The sequence below is a fragment of the Lynx rufus genome, unplaced genomic scaffold, assembly GCF_022079265.1.
Source record: "Lynx rufus isolate CCGP_SWC_20201006 ecotype Redwood Valley unplaced genomic scaffold, mLynRuf1.p SCAF_17, whole genome shotgun sequence".
Lineage (NCBI taxonomy): Eukaryota > Metazoa > Chordata > Mammalia > Carnivora > Felidae > Lynx > Lynx rufus.
In genome coordinates this window covers 33,022,412-33,041,531 of record NW_025814831.1, presented here as the reverse complement: position 1 = coordinate 33,041,531, position 19,120 = coordinate 33,022,412, and the positions used below count along the sequence as shown (strand labels likewise).

General features: G+C 49.1%; 1 protein-coding gene across 3 annotated transcripts in view; it reads left to right on the top strand.

Moving 5' to 3' along the window:
• SUSD6 (sushi domain containing 6) overlaps positions 1-11,942 on the top strand; it is a 98,947-nt gene extending 87,005 nt beyond the window's left edge. For all 3 annotated transcript variants that reach the window (XM_047079435.1, XM_047079432.1, XM_047079433.1), the window contains 3 exons: positions 128-266; positions 4,517-4,944; positions 7,087-11,942. In XM_047079435.1, the coding sequence (XP_046935391.1) occupies positions 128-266; positions 4,517-4,944; positions 7,087-7,112 (593 nt within the window). In that variant the 3' untranslated portion in view covers positions 7,113-11,942. The remainder of the gene's footprint in view (positions 1-127; positions 267-4,516; positions 4,945-7,086) is intronic.
• The last annotated feature ends 7,178 nt before the right edge of the window (positions 11,943-19,120 follow it).

The window sequence follows — 19,120 nt, the reverse complement described above, 5'->3', positions numbered from 1 at the left end:
CACTTAGACTTCCAAAATGGCCATGGCCATGGCACCGTGCAAGGGACCTTTGACGAGATCAGCTGTGGGGCTCACATGTTATGGGTCTGGGCACAGCACCCTTCTGATGATGATTTTATTTCTGTAGACAAAGATGCCCACACATCACTTGGGGTCCCCACGCTGTCCATAGTTGCTTCCACTGCCAGCTCCGTGGCACTCATTCTCCTCCTCGTGGTGCTGTTTGTGCTGCTGCAGCCGAAGCTGAAGTCATTCCATCACAGCAGGTGAGGCCCGTGGTCGGGGGCAGCGGGCATCGCCATGAGGCCTGGCCTTTGACTGCAGAGGGGTGCTTTGTGAGCCTGGCAGCCTCTTCTGATGTGTGTGCCCAGGGGAAGGGGAGGGCCCTGCCATGTGTTTAACTCCTGGATATGTCTGGCACTGTGCTTATCATTTTGCTTATCACTAGCTTAATCCTCATTGGATCACTGCAGATAAGGAAGCTGAGGCTCAGAGAGATTAAGTCAAGGTCATGACTCCTCTAGATGATGACCACCATGGAGATTTGGACCCAGACTTGTCCAACCCCCAAGCCTTGTCATTTGCCCTATACCAGTGGCTCTCAAAGTGTGGTTCCAGCAGCATCAGCATCACCTGGGGACTTGTTAGGAATGAGAATTTTCAGGCCCCACCCCAGACCAACTGAATGAGAAACTCTAGGGCTGAGACCCATCCACGTAGTTTCATAAGCCCTCCAGGTGATTCTGAGGCAGGCTCTGTTTGCGAGCCACTGCCCTGGCCCCCTAGTTCCCAATCCTGACTGCACATACAGGCATCTGTAGGGAATTAAACACAAATACCAACACCTAAGCCTCTATCCCCAGACATTCTGATTAATTTGGTTTGGAGTGGGAGCCTAGCATTAGTGTTTTTTGTTTTGTTTTTTATTTTTTTTTTTTAATTTTTTTTTTTTTAATGTTCATTTATTTTTGAGGGAGACAGAGCGTGAGCAGGGGAGGGGCAGAGAGAGAGGGAGACACAGAATCCGAAGCAGGCTCCAGGCTCCGAGCTGTCAGCACAGAGCCTGACACGGGGCTCAAACTTACAGACCGTGAGATCATGACCCGAGTCGAAGTCGGATGCCCACCCAGGCACCCCTGTTTTGTTTTTGTTTATTTTTGAGAGAGAGAGAGAGAGAGAGAGAGAGAGAGAAAACGAGCGGGGGAGGGGCAGAGAGAGGGGGAGACAGAGGCCCCAAAGTGGGCTCTCTGCTGTCAGCATAGATATGGGGCTTGAACCCATGAAACGTGAGATCACGACCTGAGCCAAAGTTGGTCGTTTAACCGACTGAACCATCCAGGCACCCTGTGGCATTAGTGTTTTTTAAAAAGCTCCCAGTGGTTTTAATGCGCGGCCAGGATGGCAACCACTGTGCCATACTGTGCTAGAAACAGAGGAAGTGGGGGTTTTTGCCCACCTTTGTCACTTTCCTTTTTCCAGTTGAGTGGGCTGCCCACAAGTCATCCCAGACTGGGTAGATGGGGGAGGGGGTGGCAGTGGTGGGGGACTGGCCCTGAGGGTATCCCTTAGGGGAAACTCTGCCCCGGGGCTGTCACGGCCCCCTGCAGTTTTTTGGGCTGCCCCGGCAGCTCCTCATTCCCCTGAGAATAGTTGATGTGCACTCACAGCCCTTTATCAGTCACTGTCGTCATCCACAGGCACAGAGGAACAAGCTAAGTTGTGTTAAATCAAACGCTTCCTGGTCTGGAATTTACAGACCAGGCTCAGGCTGTTTCATCTTTGTGTACTTGTGTGATTTTTCTTTCTTCTTTCTATTTTGTTTTTTTCAGGGGCGGGGGGGGGGGGGCAGGTAGTAGCTATTTGTTTTTTCAAGGTTGTTACACAGTTCGTAGAATGAAGAGGAACTACTTGAAAGAATTGGCTATTTCCATGTAAAGTCAAGCTGATCTGTTTGTTGCTTCATCCAAATTAGGGAGTATTTTCCCTTTGTAGTTACCTGGTAAGTGTGTTAAAAGTAATTGGCTGATTTTGCCTGACTTGAGTGGAAGAAAGATTTATTTGTTTGTTTGTTTGTTTATGGGCCCTGTTCAAATTTTGTACTGTGTTACACATATTACTTTTTTTTAATTAAAGGTTTTTTTTTTTTATGTTTATTTATTTGAGAGAGAGAGACAGAGAGTGAGCAGGGGAGGGGCAGAGAGAGAGAGAGAGACAGAATCTGAAGCAGGCTCCAGACTCCAAGCTGTTAGTTGGAACTTACAAACCATGAGATCATGACCAGAGCCAAAGTCAGATGCTTACCCAACTGAGCCACCAAATTAAGGCACCCCTTAATTTTTTTTTAATGTTTATTTATTTTTGAGAGAAAGAGAGACAGAGCATGAGCAGGGAGGGGTAGAGAGAGAGGGAGACACAGAATCTGAAGCAGGCTCCAGGCTTTGAGCTGTCAGCACAGAGCCCGACATGGGGCTCGAGCTCACAAACTGTGAGATCATGACCTGAGCCAGAGTTGGATACTTAATCGACTGAGCCACCCAGGCGCCCCCACGTATTATATTACTTTTTAAACGACAACAACAAAATGCATTTTGAATAACAGAAGCTAAGCACGTACCAGAATGCACAGTGCTTTCTATGTCACCTTGCCATCAGTTTCCCTTCCTTCCAGAAACCTCCAGGCACTTCTGAGTACCACTTCTGTCATCCTCACAGTGTCTATGCCATTTGAATTGGTAGCATAGATTTTATCTGCAAGTACAGATGAGGAAATTAAGAGCTAATAACAGTCTAGCAATAGTAATGTGGTCCAGTCATGGAGCTTCTGTGTGTTCTGGTGTAATACCCTGAGGAGAACACAGCATCACAAATGATACAGTGTTCCAGGCAAAAATTGACTGGAATCTTAATCCCAAGGAAACAATTAAGTCCGGACTGTGGACTGTGGGACATCATGGGAGACAACTGGCCTTGATTCTAACAAAAAGTATCCTTGTCATGAAGGAGAAGCTATCGTGGACTGTTCTAGAGGAAAGGAGATAGAATAGGACTAACCGCAATGCATGAGCCCTAATTGGGTCCCTGAAAACAAACGAGACTGCAGCCGAAACAGATATATTTTGGGGTATTTAGGAAAATTTGAATGACAGTATTATACCACTGTTAAATTTCAAGGAGGTAATAATGTTGCAGGTATGCAGAAGAGGTTCTTCGGAGGGGTGTGCTGCTGAATAATGTTCTATTTAGCCATAAATAACTTACTTTCAGAATGGTTCAGGAAAAAAGTGTGTTTATATCAAAAAGTGATAAAAAAAAAAGGTGTTTGCATAAATAAATCTCACACAAAGTTCAGTAAAAGAAGCCAGATACACATACACATATGTACACACACATTCACTGTATATCCCATTTATATAAAGATCAAAAATACGCAAAACTCAACTGTGGTGTTGAGGGGTTCATTTTAGGCAGTAAAACTATTGAAATAGAAAGCAAAAGCCTGATTGTCATGTAAGTTAGGATAGTGGTTACTTCCGGTGTGAGGAAGTAGGGAGTCATCGGGACAGGAAGCAAGGGTGTGTGGGTGCTGGCAGCATGTTCTTTCTTGACCTCGGTAGGGGCAGTACCTTTGGGATAAAACAGTAAGCTGTATATTTTTCTATTTTGTGTGTGTGTGTATGTTGTAATTCACATATAATTTTTTTAAGTTAAAGGTAAAAAGGCAAGCAGGGCACCTGGGTGACTCAGTCGGTTAAGCGTCCAGCACTTGGTTTCAGCTCAGGTCATAATCTCACGGTTCGTGGGTTCGAGCCCCACATCGGGCTCCACTCTGGTGGTGTGGAGCCGGCTTGAGATTCTCTCTCTCCCTCTCTCTGCCCCTCCCCCCCCCACACGTTGTCTCTGTCTCTCTCAAAATAAATACACTTTAAAAAAATTGAATAAAATAAAGGGCAAGTACAGTAGCTGAGTCACAGGAATAGAATTCTTCACATTTGACTCCGGCGTCCCAAGACCACAATGCTTCTTTTCCCTCTCCTTTTTTTAACCACTGCTGCATGGAAATTTAATTCACACACCACACAGTGTGCCCACTTAAAGCGTTCAGACACTATACTCACAGATATGTGCAAGCATTACTCTCTTACTTTCCTGTCCTCCCTGTGCTGCATACTGGCTTTATTTCTACGTCTCTAGGTTCCTAGTTTTTACACCATATGAGAGGGCTGGGTGCCTGGGTACCCAGAGGGTAAGAGCCCAGGAACTGGATTCACATCCCAGCTTCTTCCCGCACCAGCTGTGTGACTGGGCAGGGTACTTGACTTCTCTAAGCCTCATCTGCATTCTTGGTGAATCCGTACCTGAAAGGGCTCACCTGCGGGTTCAGTGGGATAAAGCGCTTAGTGCTGTGCCTGGCACGTTGTAAGTGCTCATAACTGGTTGGCATTGTTGGTGTCGTTGTTGGTATCTATTTCTTTGTGTATTTTCATTCTTCCTTTGTCTTTTTCTCTTCTGGATGCAGGCGCGACCAGGGGGTATCTGGCGACCAGGTTTCCATCATGGTGGATGGAGTCCAGGTTGCACTACCGTCCTACGAGGAAGCTGTATACGGCAGTTCCGGTCACTGTGTGCCTCCTGCTGACCCCAGAGTGCAGATCGTGCTCTCAGAAGGGTCTGGGCCCAGTGGGAGGAACGGACCAAGGGAGCAGCAGTTGCAGGACCAGGGGGCCTGTTCCTCTGCAGGCGGAGAGGAGGAGGCCCCGGGCCAGTCTGGACTATGTGAAGCCTGGGGCTCTCAGGGCTCAGAGACTGTGATGGTGCATCAGGCAACCACCTCTTCCTGGGTGGCCGGCTCAGGGAACAGCCGAGTGGCATACAAAGAAGCCCCAGATTCAGAGAACAGTGACATACAAAGCCTTTTATCCCTCACATCGGAGGACTACACAGATGGTAGGTGGTCTGCACTGATTGTGAATTATGAGCTGCTCGGGGGCCTTGCTGGGAGTGAGGAGGGACTGTGAGCCTCTCTCATAATTGGGTATTTGGAGGCAAAGGAAGATAATACCTGGGGGATTAGCCTGCAGAATAAGGCCTCACCCTCAGTTCCCGGCAGGGCTTTGGGCTCTGTGTAGGAGACTTTTGACTGTTGTCTGTGAATCTTCGTAGTTTAGAGTTTCCAAAACTATTTGTGGTCACAGGCCTGTGCTAAATCAAAGAGAGGACAGCTGGCTGGAGGCGGGAGTAGGGTCTGTTCTCTTGTGATAATTTTTATGTTCCTGAAAGGACAGGAGTGACAAAGAGGTATGGGGTCATGTTACAGAGAAAACTGGAGCCAGTCTTTCTTGCCCGGGATTCAGCAGTTTCATTTTCAACAGGACTATGCAAGTCCTGTGCTAGTTGGTTTTCTTGCACTGTGTCAGTTAAACCTCACAGCGATCCTGAGAAGTAGATACTATTACCATCCCTATTTTACGGATCAGGATACTAAGGCCAGAGAAGGTGTCACTTGCCCATTGGTAGTAGCTGAGCTGGGATTAGAGCCCGTGTTTATAACCCCACAGTGCCATGCTACCTCTCAGGTGACTCTGGGTTCTTGGTGGCAAGCCAGCCATAGAAGGAAATTGCCAACTCCTGACCTACCTGCCTCTTCTGGGGCCTGGAGAATTGGATATCGGGATTGACTCTGTCACTTTAAAAAATATCTTTATATGAAACCCCAGTGCTTTTCAGGATGCAGGCTAAACCTAGAGGTTTCCCTTTTGACAGTAGGTTTCTGCACTTACCAAGCCCCTCCGAAAACCAGTGAGGAAGACGTATGTGCCCTGGAGGTCCTGGGTGCCATTAATGTCTGAGTTTGAGAGTATCTGAAAGCAGAGAAGTTGGAAATTCTTGAATGCAGATCATATTTAGGAGTTTCCTGAATCAACAGCATGCCTTCTTTCCTCTTGGTGGGATATAGAGCTGGGAAGGGGCCATTACCTAATTGACCTGCGTTTAAAGGTGGAAGCCAGTGACCCAATGGACAGCCAGCTATGCATGTTATGTGTCTGTACATTTTAAAAAAAGTTTTTTTTAATGTTTATTTTTGAGATAGTGAGAGACAGAGCGTGAGCAGGGAAGGGGCAGAGAGAGGGGGAGACACAGAATCTGAAGCAGGCTCCAGGCTCTGAGCTGTCAACAGAGCCCGACTTGGGACTTGAAACAATGAACCACAAGATCATGACCTGAGCTGAAGTCGGACGCTTAACCGACTGAACCACCCAGGCGCCCCTGTGTGTCTGTATGTATTGACACAGGTCCCAAGTGTACTTCTCAGCCCTTATCTTTGCTAAGGAGCCCTGATGGTGCTTGCTCCTCTCCCTTCTTCTCCTCAGTACCTTGCTTTGTTCCATTTATTGAACAAACATTTTTGAGAACCTATCTTGTGTCTGGTGCCAGTTAGATTTCTGAGGTGATAGAAAGTAATTTGAAACATGCTGTCTGCCTGCATGGATTGTCTTGGGAAGATCGGGCCTATATTCAAGAAATATGGAACCAGGAGTTGTAGGGTCTGTGTCAGTGTGAGGGGCACAGAAAACAAGATACATCGGTCATTGCAGACTGCCTGTGCTGTCTGAGGCTGACAGCACCGTAGGAAATCAGGACCATGAAGCATCCATGTAACCCGATGGACATAAAAGGAGACCCGAGACCCAGGGAAGGAAGTGAGTTATTCGGTATCACACAGCTGGTGATTGGCTCTAAGGAGGAGGTAGGACCTAAGCAGGGCTCAGCAGCCTCATAGGGTGAGATTAAAGGTAGAAAGAGAAGCAACTAGACCAGCAGAATCAAGGCAGACAGGAGATTCAAGGTGGTGGGACCAGAGGGGGTTTGAATACTAAACATTCAGAGTTTATCACACAGGTAGGGGGAGAGATGAGCAAGGAAGGCCTAAAGAAGGGGCGAAGGGTGTAGACTCCTCTAGAAGGTATGAGTGAAGCATTTTGTTTCTTCAGACCAGGGCCTGCATGGGAAGCATGCAGTGGGATCAGACGTGCTGCAGAGAGACCCAGCAGGGTAACCACTGTGCTTTCCTTCCTTGTCTTCCTGCAGATATCCCGCTGTTGAAAGAAGCATGAGTGCTGCCACGGGCCTCTCCTCTCTGCAACGGTCCTCTCTGCCCCTCTTCCCTCTCCCTGTGGGTTTGAGTACGCCATACTCCAGCCACCCTACCCGGATACCTGAGCTGCCACCTGTGTATCTGTGTATCTCTGTATCTCTGAGGGCCTCCAGGCCCACCTTGCTGGAAACTCAAGATGATTCTCACCATCTGCCCGCTGGACAGCTGGAGGAGCTGGCATTTTGCCTACTCCAGCCTTCCCATCTGTGTCGGAGACATTTGAATGTGCTGGACTGAACTCTTCCTTTCCCTGAGCCCTCCGGGTCCCCTCCAGCCAGCTCTTTGGCGGCAGACCCCACCAGCCTGTGTGGGCCTGAGAGCCGCTGTGTTTACTCGTGCCTTCCCCCACCCAGCCCATTCGGTTTCCCTGTCATGCAGGCTTGTTGCTGTCCTACAAGCCTTGGTGGCTGCACTGCTGCCCTCCGGCACACAGAGGGCCAGGCCTGGGTCTGGGTCTGGCCTGTCACCTTTAAGGGCTGGCACCACTGCCCTTAGCAGGAGCAGATCCAAAAGTGGCTCTAATTAGGGCAAGGATGTGGGTGCCCGGGCCTGCCCTGGGTTGACACCCGTGGCACATTTCTTTGGCTGAGGTTGGAGGATGTGGAAAATCACGCCAAAGCTATCCCAGCACCCAGGTGTCCCGCTCAGAGGTTCTGGCCCCTGGCCCTGTTGAGTTTCTGAGAAGCGTTGAGAAGATCCTGAGGGAGGGAAGGAAGGTGGCTGATGGGTGATTGTCTTCCTAATATGCAAATTCTCACTTCCTACTTCTAGCACCGGCCTTCCTGGCCTTGGTCTTTTCTGTTTCACTGGAGTGTGAGGGGAAGTGGCCTGCTGCCTCCTGGGTTTGGTCCTTGGCAGCCCCAGCTTCCTTGCTGCCCACAGGGGCCCGAGGTGAATCATCGCTGGGATGGGAGAGTTGCTGAGGTGCCACGGAAGGTCTGTGTGGCCAGTGGCATTTGGGGCACGTTGCCCCGTTCTGGGTTCGTGGTGACGGAAGGGAGCCTGAGAGGCACAGACCGAGTCCCCAGGCAGCTGCAGGCAGCTCCAGCCCCGGTCCTGAGGGTCCTCGTCACCACAGTCACGTGCCTTAGTAACTGTGCCCAGGAAGCGTGCTGCTGCTTGCTGCACTGCTGCTTTCCCTGCTTGTGTTTCCCCTGCCACCCTTCCACACGCCAGCCCACCAGCGAGTCCCTGCTCTCTCCCTTGGCCCCCCTGCCACCCTTCCACACGCCAGCCCACCAGCGAGTCCCTGGCACCTGGGGGAGGGGCCGACACTCCTGTACATCCCCCTTGCTGGTCTGCAGCAGGTGAATGCTTGCGAAGCAGCCTGGCTCCGGGTCCTGGAGTCGGAGCGGGTGGGCTCGGTGCTCCCAGATGCTCCTGCTGGGGGCTCTCGCTCTGCCACGTGTGAATGCTGACCAGGGCTGGGGTGGCAGAGCTCAGCCAGGCTACTGTCATCCTCAAAAGACGTGGCATTAAAGAATGTTTCTGTTTTGTTTTTGAAGCGCTGGGGCTGGGAGACTTGTAGCTGAGCCCACCTGTACCTCTGCTGCTCCCCAGCCGCTCTGTTTGGGATGGTGAAAACAGTAAAGAACCCAGTCTATTTTCAGTACCTGACCTAACAGGGTAGCTCCAGGCGTGGTTGGCCGCGAAGATTAAGAGGAATGGCCTCCTCTCAGCCTCCCGCGCCACTCTCAACACGCACTTTACCACCTGCCCGCTCCCGGCCTCCTGGCGCCACTGTAGTCTTCCTTCGCTCAGGGTAAGGGCAGTGCCTTCTGGGCCTGCGGGCAACCCCACACCTCCCCCCTTCCCCACCCAGGAGCCCTCACGTGCTGTGCGCAGAGCCCTGGCTGGCGTGTTTCCATACAGAGCAGGTTGGTGAAGGTGCTGGAACACAGAAGCCTCTGAGGGACATGCTGCAGACCAGGGGGCCTGCCCTTGCCTCCAAAGAGGCCATTTCCGGAGATGTGCCTGTCAGCGGTTGCTGGCACGGGGCCCATCTGGAGGGTAGGGTCCCTACAGACCCTAGTTGCCTCCTTTACCCACAGGGGTGCCCTGTCTTCCTCCAGAAAAGACAGCAGGGACAAATGGCGATGGGGGGCGGGGGTTGGGGGCGGAATCCAAAGTCTCACTGTTGAGCCTGCAGCCTGAATTCTAGTCTAGAATATTTTTAAAAATGGAAGATCTTACCCTTTTTTATATCATTACTCTGGATCTTTCCCTCCCTAAGAGATTATGCTATTTGAGGTTTATTCAGCCGAGTAGGTGACGAACTTAGCCCTTGGGGGAAAAAATGAAAAATGAAAAGCCTTTCTTAAGCCTTCTTCCACCTTGCTCACCATTAACACTGTCCTGCGGATCACAAGCCCAGACTTGACTACCTGGTAGGAAAGAAAGTCTGGATAAATGGGAACCTAGCATACACACACCCTTGCCACCTCTCTCCCGTCCCCTCTGTCCCTGGCTTTGCTGAGGCCCAGCTCCCACCTCCCACCTCCCACCTCCCACCTCCCGGGGCCTGTCGGGGGAGGATCCAGGCCTCCCGTTGCAGCTGACATCCTTGCTGGCTTCTTCTCTCGCAGTTCTCTTCTCTGAAGCAGTTTCTTAGCCATCAGCCAGGTGCTGCTGTTTCTAGAGCTTCTGGGGTTTGTCCCTTTCAAGGGATTAGGGACTCCACAGCTGCCTTGAAGTGGGGCCTGGCTGAGAGACCAGGGCAGTGGCAGGTGGCAGGCTGTTGGGCAGGAGGCTGCCAAAGGATCCCAGAGCAGGTGGGAAAACCACGGCCCTGGCTTTCCCGGGCTCACCTCTAGGGGAGTCCAGCAGAGGGCTTGTCCAGGAGGGTAGCCAGCACCAAAGGACTAAAAGTGTCTTTTTGCACACATGAGCTGACTCAGTGGTTTTCTATCCTGCTGACTTGCCAGCGACTTTCAAGGGCCAGTATGTGGTGAAAATCACTTAAGGTTTCCGTCCCTTTCAATGCCTTAGTTTAGCAGATAGGCTCTCTCTTTTGCCATTTCTGAATGTTGTGTGCCGTGTTCCCATCTCACTGGTGTGAACTGTGAAATGGACTGAGTCCCAGCCACTTTGTGAGTTCTTTTGGCTTTATAAGGCACTTCAGTGTGCATTCTACTAACACTCCATTTGCAAACAGAACTTAAGCTAATGTTGTCTTCTCCATTCATCCTCCCCCTCCTCTCCCTCCCCCCCCCCCCCCCCGCCAGCTTTAAAGTTCTGTGGAGAAGCCTGATGGCAAGACAGACAAAGGTAGACTTTTCCTGCTTCTTTAGTGCTGGCATAGGGATCCACAGGCATTCGGCCTTTCCCCTCCCTCCCAGTTCTGGCCACATGGCAGTGTCTCCTCCGTTCACAGGGATATCCTCACATAGAGAATGGGATATGCTGCAAACACTTCTACATCCTTGCCTTTCTTTCCTCCTGAAAGAGAATAAAGGGCCCGGAAGGGAAGTGCTACACAGGCTTAAGTCCCTGTGTGCTTGTGAGGACAGTGAGGCCGAGGGCTTCTGGGACTCCCGGCTCTCAACGTAGGGCCAGTCTTTGCTGGGGCCCGGGGAGGGGCTGAACTAGACTTTGCTTGGCCGAAGCACAGACTGAGTGGTAGAGTAGCTGATTCCCTGAACAGGGAACGGCAACAGGCTCAGCTTTGCTGGGAAGCTGCCGCTCTTAATTTCCAGTTGAAAACCTAGAAGAATCTTGAATGGAAACCCCGAGGTTGAGCCCTCTGTCTGGCAGCAGAGCTGGCTGGAGGGAACGGAGGGGCACAGCACTCAGATTGCCAGGCCGGAGGAGAGATGGACGCGGGTTGCATGGCGGCCTACCACACCCCGCCCTGGCTTCTTTTCACACCACTGTGGAATCCTTTGTAGAATGGTACTCCTAGATGATGGTTTCAAATGACACATGCATCATTGACTCTGTGCAGGATGTCCCTCAATCAGTTTGGGTTTGCTTTATTTTATTTTATATATTTTTTGGTATCCTGTACATTGCGGTGGGTGTGAAGATAGTATTTTAATATTTGTACAAAGTTTAATTTAATTTTAATTGTTCTATGTATATAACTGCATTTCTAAATAATAATTAAAAAGGTTCTTATGAAGGCAGTTGTGAGCGATGTGATCCTTCCAGGAAGTTTTCATAGAAACCCTCGAGCAGGAAAAGCCTAGGTGGCAGGAGTTCCTGAAGTGGTGAAGCACCAGCTCTGGGGAGGGGCTGCCTAGCAAGAGAAGACAGGACAGGGAGAGGCGGACGGTATCGGGGAGAGGCCCCAAACCGGAGTGGAAACACACTACCGGTCTTAGGCGTTCTCAGTGTGCCAGTCCCTGTGCTGCACTGGGACTCAGCAGCGAGCAGGCCCCTGCCTTTGGGACCCGGGCACAATTACTGCCCTGGGAGGGCGGGCCGTCCCCACAGCGTGCAGTGCTGATCAGGGAAGCCACGCTGGGTGGGGCACAGGAAGCATCTTTTGGATGGAAGGGCAAAGAAGCTGTGATGGGAAGGGCCGTACCGCCAGGCTAAAGGGCGGGACACCACACATGCGTGGACGCCAAGGCAGCAGAAGGCACATTCAGTGGAGGAAGGAAAAAAAAGGGGCACAGGGCTGGGGGGACAGTGGCTCAGCACAGGGCAGGAGAGGGCAGCGGGAGCTGGGTCCTGGAGGCCCTCCAAGCAAGGAGTGGAGAAGTTTGACTTCATCTTCAGGGTAGCCGGAAGCACTTGGACAGTGTTAAGTAACAGAATGATGTAGTAAGCTCCACTTTTCTGGGAGGACGCTCTCCCCGTCGCTTAAGACTGTTCAGGGGGATAAAATGTACTTTACCTGGAGACCACTTAAGAAGTCGGTCTTGGGAGGAAGGCACCTTGAGCAGCTAGCCATCCCCTTCCCTGAGGTGGAGAAGCAGAAGACACGGTCTGGGGTGGGGAATGATGGAGATCTCAAGACCAGAGGGCAGAGCACACAGAGGTGGAGACGTCATTGCCTGGTAGGAGAGGCCAACAGTGAACAATCACAAAAGGTGGTAAGGGCGTGAGAAGAGGGAAGAGCAGGGCACTGTGGGATAGAAAATCAGGCCACTTTTTTTTTTTTTTTTTTTTAGATCAGGCTGCTCTCAACGTTGTCCTGGGGTAACGGTCAGGATGTGTTTCTCTAATACTTAAAAGTGTCGGGAAAACGTTTTAGGAGCATCTGTGCCAAGTCTCCACCCCAGTCCTCAGTAGGGTCCGCACAAACATCACTGCCATTAGTTGTAAGGAGGTGAAGGGAAGAGCGCTTTGCCAGCTTTTGAAAGTAATGGTGGTAACAGCTAATACTTGCTCACTGCGTACCTGGCAGAGTTCTACGCACTCGGTGTGTGTACCCCCAGGGCCACAGAGCGGCTCTACGAGGCAGGTGCCCTTATCGCTCAGAGCTCCAGGCCACATATAATGAAACCGAGGCATAAAGAGGTGGATTAACTTGCCCAAGGTGGGGTCAGGATTGAATTCAAACCCAGGTAGTTCTGCTGAAGTGTTCCCCTCCCTGTCCCATTGTCCCATTCCCAACCCATCTGACACTGCCTGCCTCCCAAGGCCCTTACTGCCCTCCTTCTGCCTTTCAGTCTCTGTTCCAACCAGTGAGCTTCAGGCAGAGGAAAAACTAATTTCATGGCATGGCAGGGAAATGGCACACCCTTCAGTAGGATAACAGATGACCTAAGGGTCAAAGAACGGCAGGTGCCCAGCAGTGTAGGGAGAGGGGGCATTTCAGCTCCGCAGACCATGATAAATACGTTCACAAAGCGGCAGGATTTGTTCCTCCACGAGAAAAAAAAAACATATATGAAGAGGAAAGACTGCTTATTTCCTTGATAGATAAGCCTTCTTTGTCACTGGAAAACTGGCAGAAACGTGTCCCATCAGGTAAGGAATGCTGGGGAAGGGAGACTTTCCAACGTGGGGTCAACCTGGAGTTGTTACCTTTCTCTTAAAAGACAGATGAGGGAGGACAAAGGCAAAAAGCCACAAAACCTGCAGAGCCTGAGGGGGGGGTTTGGGGGGAGGGCTGGCTTTGAAGTGGTTGCCGCAGGTGGGGAAAGGTGGTGGGAGGAGAGAAAAGGAATTTCCTGCCCTGCTGCTGAACCCCCCACCTCCCCGTCTGGAAAGCGGAGAGCCCTGGACAACGACAAAAGTAGTAACCTCTCAGGTAGGTCTTTCTCCGATCGCGTAGAAGTATTTTAAAATATGCGAAAGTAACACATACTTCAGAAAATTGAGAAAACCTACCACCTCCTGGTAATGTGGTTCTTTTTTCTATGCCTAAATATAGTTTCCTCTTTTAAAAAGACCACTTTTATGTTCTGTTTAATGTTTATTTATTTTTGAGATCGTGGGGGCAGAGGAGGGGCAGAGAGAGTGGAGGAGGGGACGGACACAGAGGATCCGAAGCAGGCTCTGCGCTGTCAGCACAGAGCCTGACGCGGGGCTCCAACTCACAAACTGCCAGATGGTGACCTGACCCGAAGTTGGACGCTCAACCGACTGAGCCACCCAGGCGCCCCTAAAAAGATCATTAAAAAAATTATTTTTTAAGTTTGTTTATCCTTAAGAGACTGAGAGAGCACAATTAGGGGAGGGGCAGAGAGAGAGGGGAAGCAGGCTCCAGGTTCCGTACTGTGAGCACAGAGCTCAGTGCAGGGTTTGAACCCACGAACCGTGAGATCATGACCTGAGCTGAAGGCAGACCCTTAACCGACTGAGCCCCCCAGGCACCCCTAAGAAGATCATTTTCAAATAGTATTTTGATTTCTTAATCTTCACAGTCTACTTTAATCTCATAAAACATCCATCTACATAATTTTTAATGGTTGCAGTTTTCCATCCTATTGGTAATTTAGACATTTGGATTACCAAAACTTTTTAAAAAATTCTAATAACCAAGGGTTTGATAGTATTTTAAATTATTTCCTTGAGATAAACTACTGGAAATGGAATGCTAGATCAAAAGAAATCCACATTTTAGTGGCTTTTGCTATATCTCAAATTGCCCACCGAGAAAGTTATTCCAAATTATACTCTCATTGGCAGTGTGTGTTTTCCCACAGCCCTGCTAGCATGGGGGATTATCATTTTAAAAAATGTGCCAATTGAGGGGCGCCTGGGTGGCGCAGTCGGTTAAGCGTCCGACTTCAGCCAGGTCACGATCTCGCGGTGCGTGAGTTCGAGCCCCGCGTCGGGCTCTGGGCTGATGGCTCGGAGCCTGGAGCCTGTTTCCGATTCTGTGTCTCCCTCTCTCTCTGCCCCTCCCCCGTTCATGCTCTGTCTCTCTCTGTCCCAATAAATAAATAAATAAATAAACGTTGAAAAAAAAATATGCCAATTGAAAGAAAATGGCATTGTTTTGATTTACACTTGTGTCATTATTCCTGAAGTTAAAGTATGGTTTGCCTACTCTTTATAACAAGACATAGAAGACCTTGAAAATTGTGCAGGTTTGGCGTCCAAGATGTCCATGTTTGAGATGAAGTCAAAACTGTGATTTCCCCTCTAAATAATGCATGATAGATAGATGATTGATAGATGATAGATAGACACATAGATGATAGATATACATACATAGGTCACTCTCCTAAGCTCCCTAGTGGTAGAGGAACATGGCAGGGCTTAGGGACCGTCCCATCCCATGCCAAGAGGTGAACAGCTATTTGGCATTTCAGATTTCCCATGATGCCCCAGGGGACCCAGAAAATTTCACAACAAAGGAATGTCCTGTGCAGCCCATGTGGGGCAGCTTGACCTATTCCTGAGCCCGGGGTAGTAGATGATTCTCCATTTGGCAGGGCACTGCAGAGGGCTTGGCAAATATGGACTTCCCCACCCACAGCCTCCCTGGAGGAGCAAGTAACCCGTCCTCCAGCAAAGGCTTGTTCGCAGGTTAATCCTGGGGGGCCAGGGCTGAACATCTGGGGGTGATCGGGGTGTGTGATGGAAGGATTATGGCTCAACACAACTACCAAGCATGAGGGCTGCTGTGGCTTCTGGGGTGGTCCCAAAGCCCTTGAGCATCCGGGTTCCAAACACTTGTAGGGACTTTTAGTGTGACCTGTCTGCGGGATGGAAGACTGTCCTCACTCATGTTCCAATCATTTGTTCATTTGTTTAATAAAATTGGGCGGGGGGGGGGGGGGGCGGGCGCCTGGGTGGCTCATTCGGTTGAGCGTCCAACTTTGGCTCAGGTCATGATCTCGCTGCTCATGGGTTCGAGCCCCACATGGGGCTCTGTACTGACAGCTCAGAGCCTGGAGCCTGCTTGGGATTCTGGGTCTCCCTCGCTCTCTGCCCCTCCCCCGCTCATGCTTTCTCTCTCTCTCTCTCTCTCAAAATTAAATAAACGTTAAAAACAAAATTAAACTTTTTTTTTTTTTTTTTTTAGGATCTACTTAATACAAAGCCTGGTACTAGATTCCAGGGGCACAAAAATGAGCAAGACTCAGCCTTTGTCCTCAAATAGCTTGCAGACTAATAGGGAGAAAGAGACTAAACAGCTACCTAAAACTTCATTTAAAAAGTCTAATGGAGCACCAGCACAGTGCCTGAGTAGTGAGGAGGGAGGAAGAGTTCATTTCTCGGGATGAGCGAAGATTCCCAGGGAAGGTGCCATTCACTTTACATCATGAAGGATGGATTATGTTTCGACAACACAGGTAAGGAAGCAAGTGGGAAGGGGACTTGTTAGGCCATACATCAAAATATCAGCATATAAAATTAGAATCATCCAAAGCTGTTGTTTTTGCAGGTTAATAAAAAAGGTCAGCTATGGGCAATTTCAACCTAATACCAAAGATCTGCCAAAATAAGGGGTGCCTGGGGGGCTCAGTCGGTTGAGCGTCTGACTTCAGCTCAGGTCATGAGCTCATGGTTCGTGGGTTCGAGCCCCACATCAGGCTGTGCTGACAGCTCAGAGACTGGAGCCTGCTTCAGATTCTGTGTCTCCCTCTCTCTCTCTCTGTCCTTCCCCTGCTCATGCTCTGTCTGTCTCTCTCTCTCTCTCTCAAAAATAAATAAACGTTAAAAAAAAAAAAAAGATCTACCAAAATAAGAAATGCCTTTCTTCTTTGGATTGACTAAACTTTAATTATTTTAATCACAAGAAAGAAATTTCAGCACACCCAGAGACAAGTATCTAGAGACTTTCTGTTCCAGAGTCTATCCTGAACAAAAACAGAGCATAGCAGATTTTCTGTCACAATCCACCAGCTCCTGGCCCCTGCCAGCAAGGGGAGTCTTCAGAAATGACCAATTCAAGTTTCCAACGCAGGGCCAATGCACTTGCTCTTTGGGATGGCGACAGAAGGGACACCCACTGCTTGCAACCAAGTTTCTGCCAGCAACGACCAGGCATCAATTCCAAAGCCGAGAGGTGTTTTTTGGTTTTCTGGTTTTTTACCCCTTCTATTGTTTTCTTTAGGGCAGAAGTGGAAGGACAGTAGTTACATCCAACTACAACACTCTTGCCAAGTTTCTTGATTTGTCATTAGAAACATTCAAAAGTGGGGACACCTGGGTGGCTCAGAGGGTTAAGCATCTGACTCTTGATTTTGGCTCAGGTCACGATCTCACGCTTCATGGGATCAAGCCCGGCATCATGCTCTGTACTGACAGCACAGAGCCTGTTTGGGATTCTCTCTCTGCCTCTCTCCTGCCCCTCCCCAACCTCTCAAATAAATTAATTTAAAAAAAAAGAAACATTCAAAAATGAGCAAGCTATCATATAAAAGTAATACATGTTAAAACATCAGAAATAGTATTTTCCACCTATGATACCGGCAAAAGAAAAAGCTTAAAAATATCTGGTGGGGGTGTAAATGGGTACATTCTTTTTGCAGGGCAATTTGGCAACAACCATCACATTATAATGCAGTTCCTCGTCCCTCCTATTACTGAACAAGTCCTTTCTGAAGCCGGTAAGTGGGAGCAGAGTTACAAAATCAGAAAGGGAAACAAAATAACCAACCCAGCTGTGTCAGATTGGAGGTATTGGTGGGGACCCATGATATACCGTCTACTCAAATAGATGCAGAAATAAATACACACAGTGCATGTTCACATGTACACATACACACAGATATTCCCTAGCTGTCCCCAGAGGGCTTGGGAGCAGTGACACTTCGACTACAGAGAGCATACCTAGAGTTCAGATCGTGGCTTTTATTTATTTATTTTTTTAAGTTTATTTATTTTGAGAGTAGGGGAGGAGCAGGGAGAGGGGAGAGAGAATCCTAAGCAGGCTGCACGCTGTCGGCTCACAGCCCAATATGGGGCTCGAACCCACTAACCATGAGACCATGGCCTGAGCCGAAATCAAGAGTCAGATGCTTAACCAACTGAGCCCCTCAGATTCCCCAAGATCTTGACTTTTAAAATATCGTTTGCCACTAAAAGGAACGAGGAGTCCTTGGAGAAATGGCTGATTCAGAGCTGGGGAGGGAAGATCACAAGATGGGCCTGGAACATTTTGTTGCAGCATACGATACATCCAAATACAAAGTGGATATGGAAAAGCAAATATAATAGTCCTGAACCAATCTTTTTTTTTTTTTTTAAGTTTATGTACTTATTTTTGAGACAGAGAGTGCAAGCAGGAGAGGGGCAGAGAGAGAGGGAGAGAGTGAGAGAATTCCAAGAAGGCTCTGCACTGTCAGTGCAGAGCCCAGTGTGGGGCTGGAACCTATGAACCATGAGATCGTGACCTGAGCTGAAACCAAGAGTCAGATGCTTAACTGACTGAGTCACCCAGGTGTCCCAGCTCTGGACCAATCTACAGAATCCACTGTCATATGGGAAAAGCCAAGTGCAGAACAAGTGCATGAATGCTATCATCTGTGTACAAAAAAGAGATGATGAGAAATGTGTCAATGTGCACGTTTTTCTATGTACAGAGGACCACTCCTGATACAGGAAGCATGAAGTGCCTCTGGGAAAGAAGAGTGACATGGGAGGAAGGATCATCTTTTACCCCTTGTGTGACTCTGGGTTTTGAAGCAAGTGACTATAATACCCGTTCAAAAAATTATTTCTTAAAAAGCAAAATGTGTATTACCTAGGATCAGAAGGAATATTCACAAGAAGTTTTGCAAATTTATCTGATGTTTTTCTCTTGTTCCAAATTAGTAATCTGCCTTCTGGGAAGGAACACGCAGCTCCCTGCAGTGCCTTGTTTAAGGACAATAAACCATGCTCATTGCCCGTTATTTCCATCTTCTTTCCCTGAGAAAATAATTATTTCCTGGGATCTTTGGTGTTATGAATTAGATTGCCTCCCCGCTAAAATGCATATGTCGAAATCCTATTTGGAGATCAGGTCTTTAAAGAGATAATTAAGTTAGGGGCGCCTGGGAGGGTCAGTCGGTTAAGCGTCCGACTTCGACTCAGGTCATGATCTAGCGGTTTGTGAGTTCGAGCCCCATGTCGGGCTCTGTGTGACAGCTCAGAGCCTGGAGCCTGCTTCGGATTCTGTGTCTCCCCCTCTCTCTGCCCCTCCCCTGCTCATGCTCTCTCTCTCTCTCTCTCAAAAATAAATAAAAACATTAAAAAAAAATTTTTTTAAAGAAGTAATTAAGTTAAAATGAGGTCTTTGGGTGGACCCTAATCCAAACTGACTGGCGTCCTTATAGGAAGAGGGAATTTGGACACAGACCCATTGAGAGGGAAGAGGATGTGAAGACACAGGAAAAAGATGGCCATCCACAAGCGCAGGAGACAGGCCTGGACTTCAAATGGTCTTCAAATGAAGGGTCTTCAAATGAAGGGTCCCTGCTGACACGTCGATCTAGGACTTCTGGCCTCCAGAACGATGACAAAATAATCTCTCTGTTGTTTAAGCCACCTGGTCTGTGGTACTTTGTTACAGCAGCCCTAGCAAACTCCTACATCCAGTCTCACAATAGGGTGTCCGGCCAAGGCTCTCCCTCG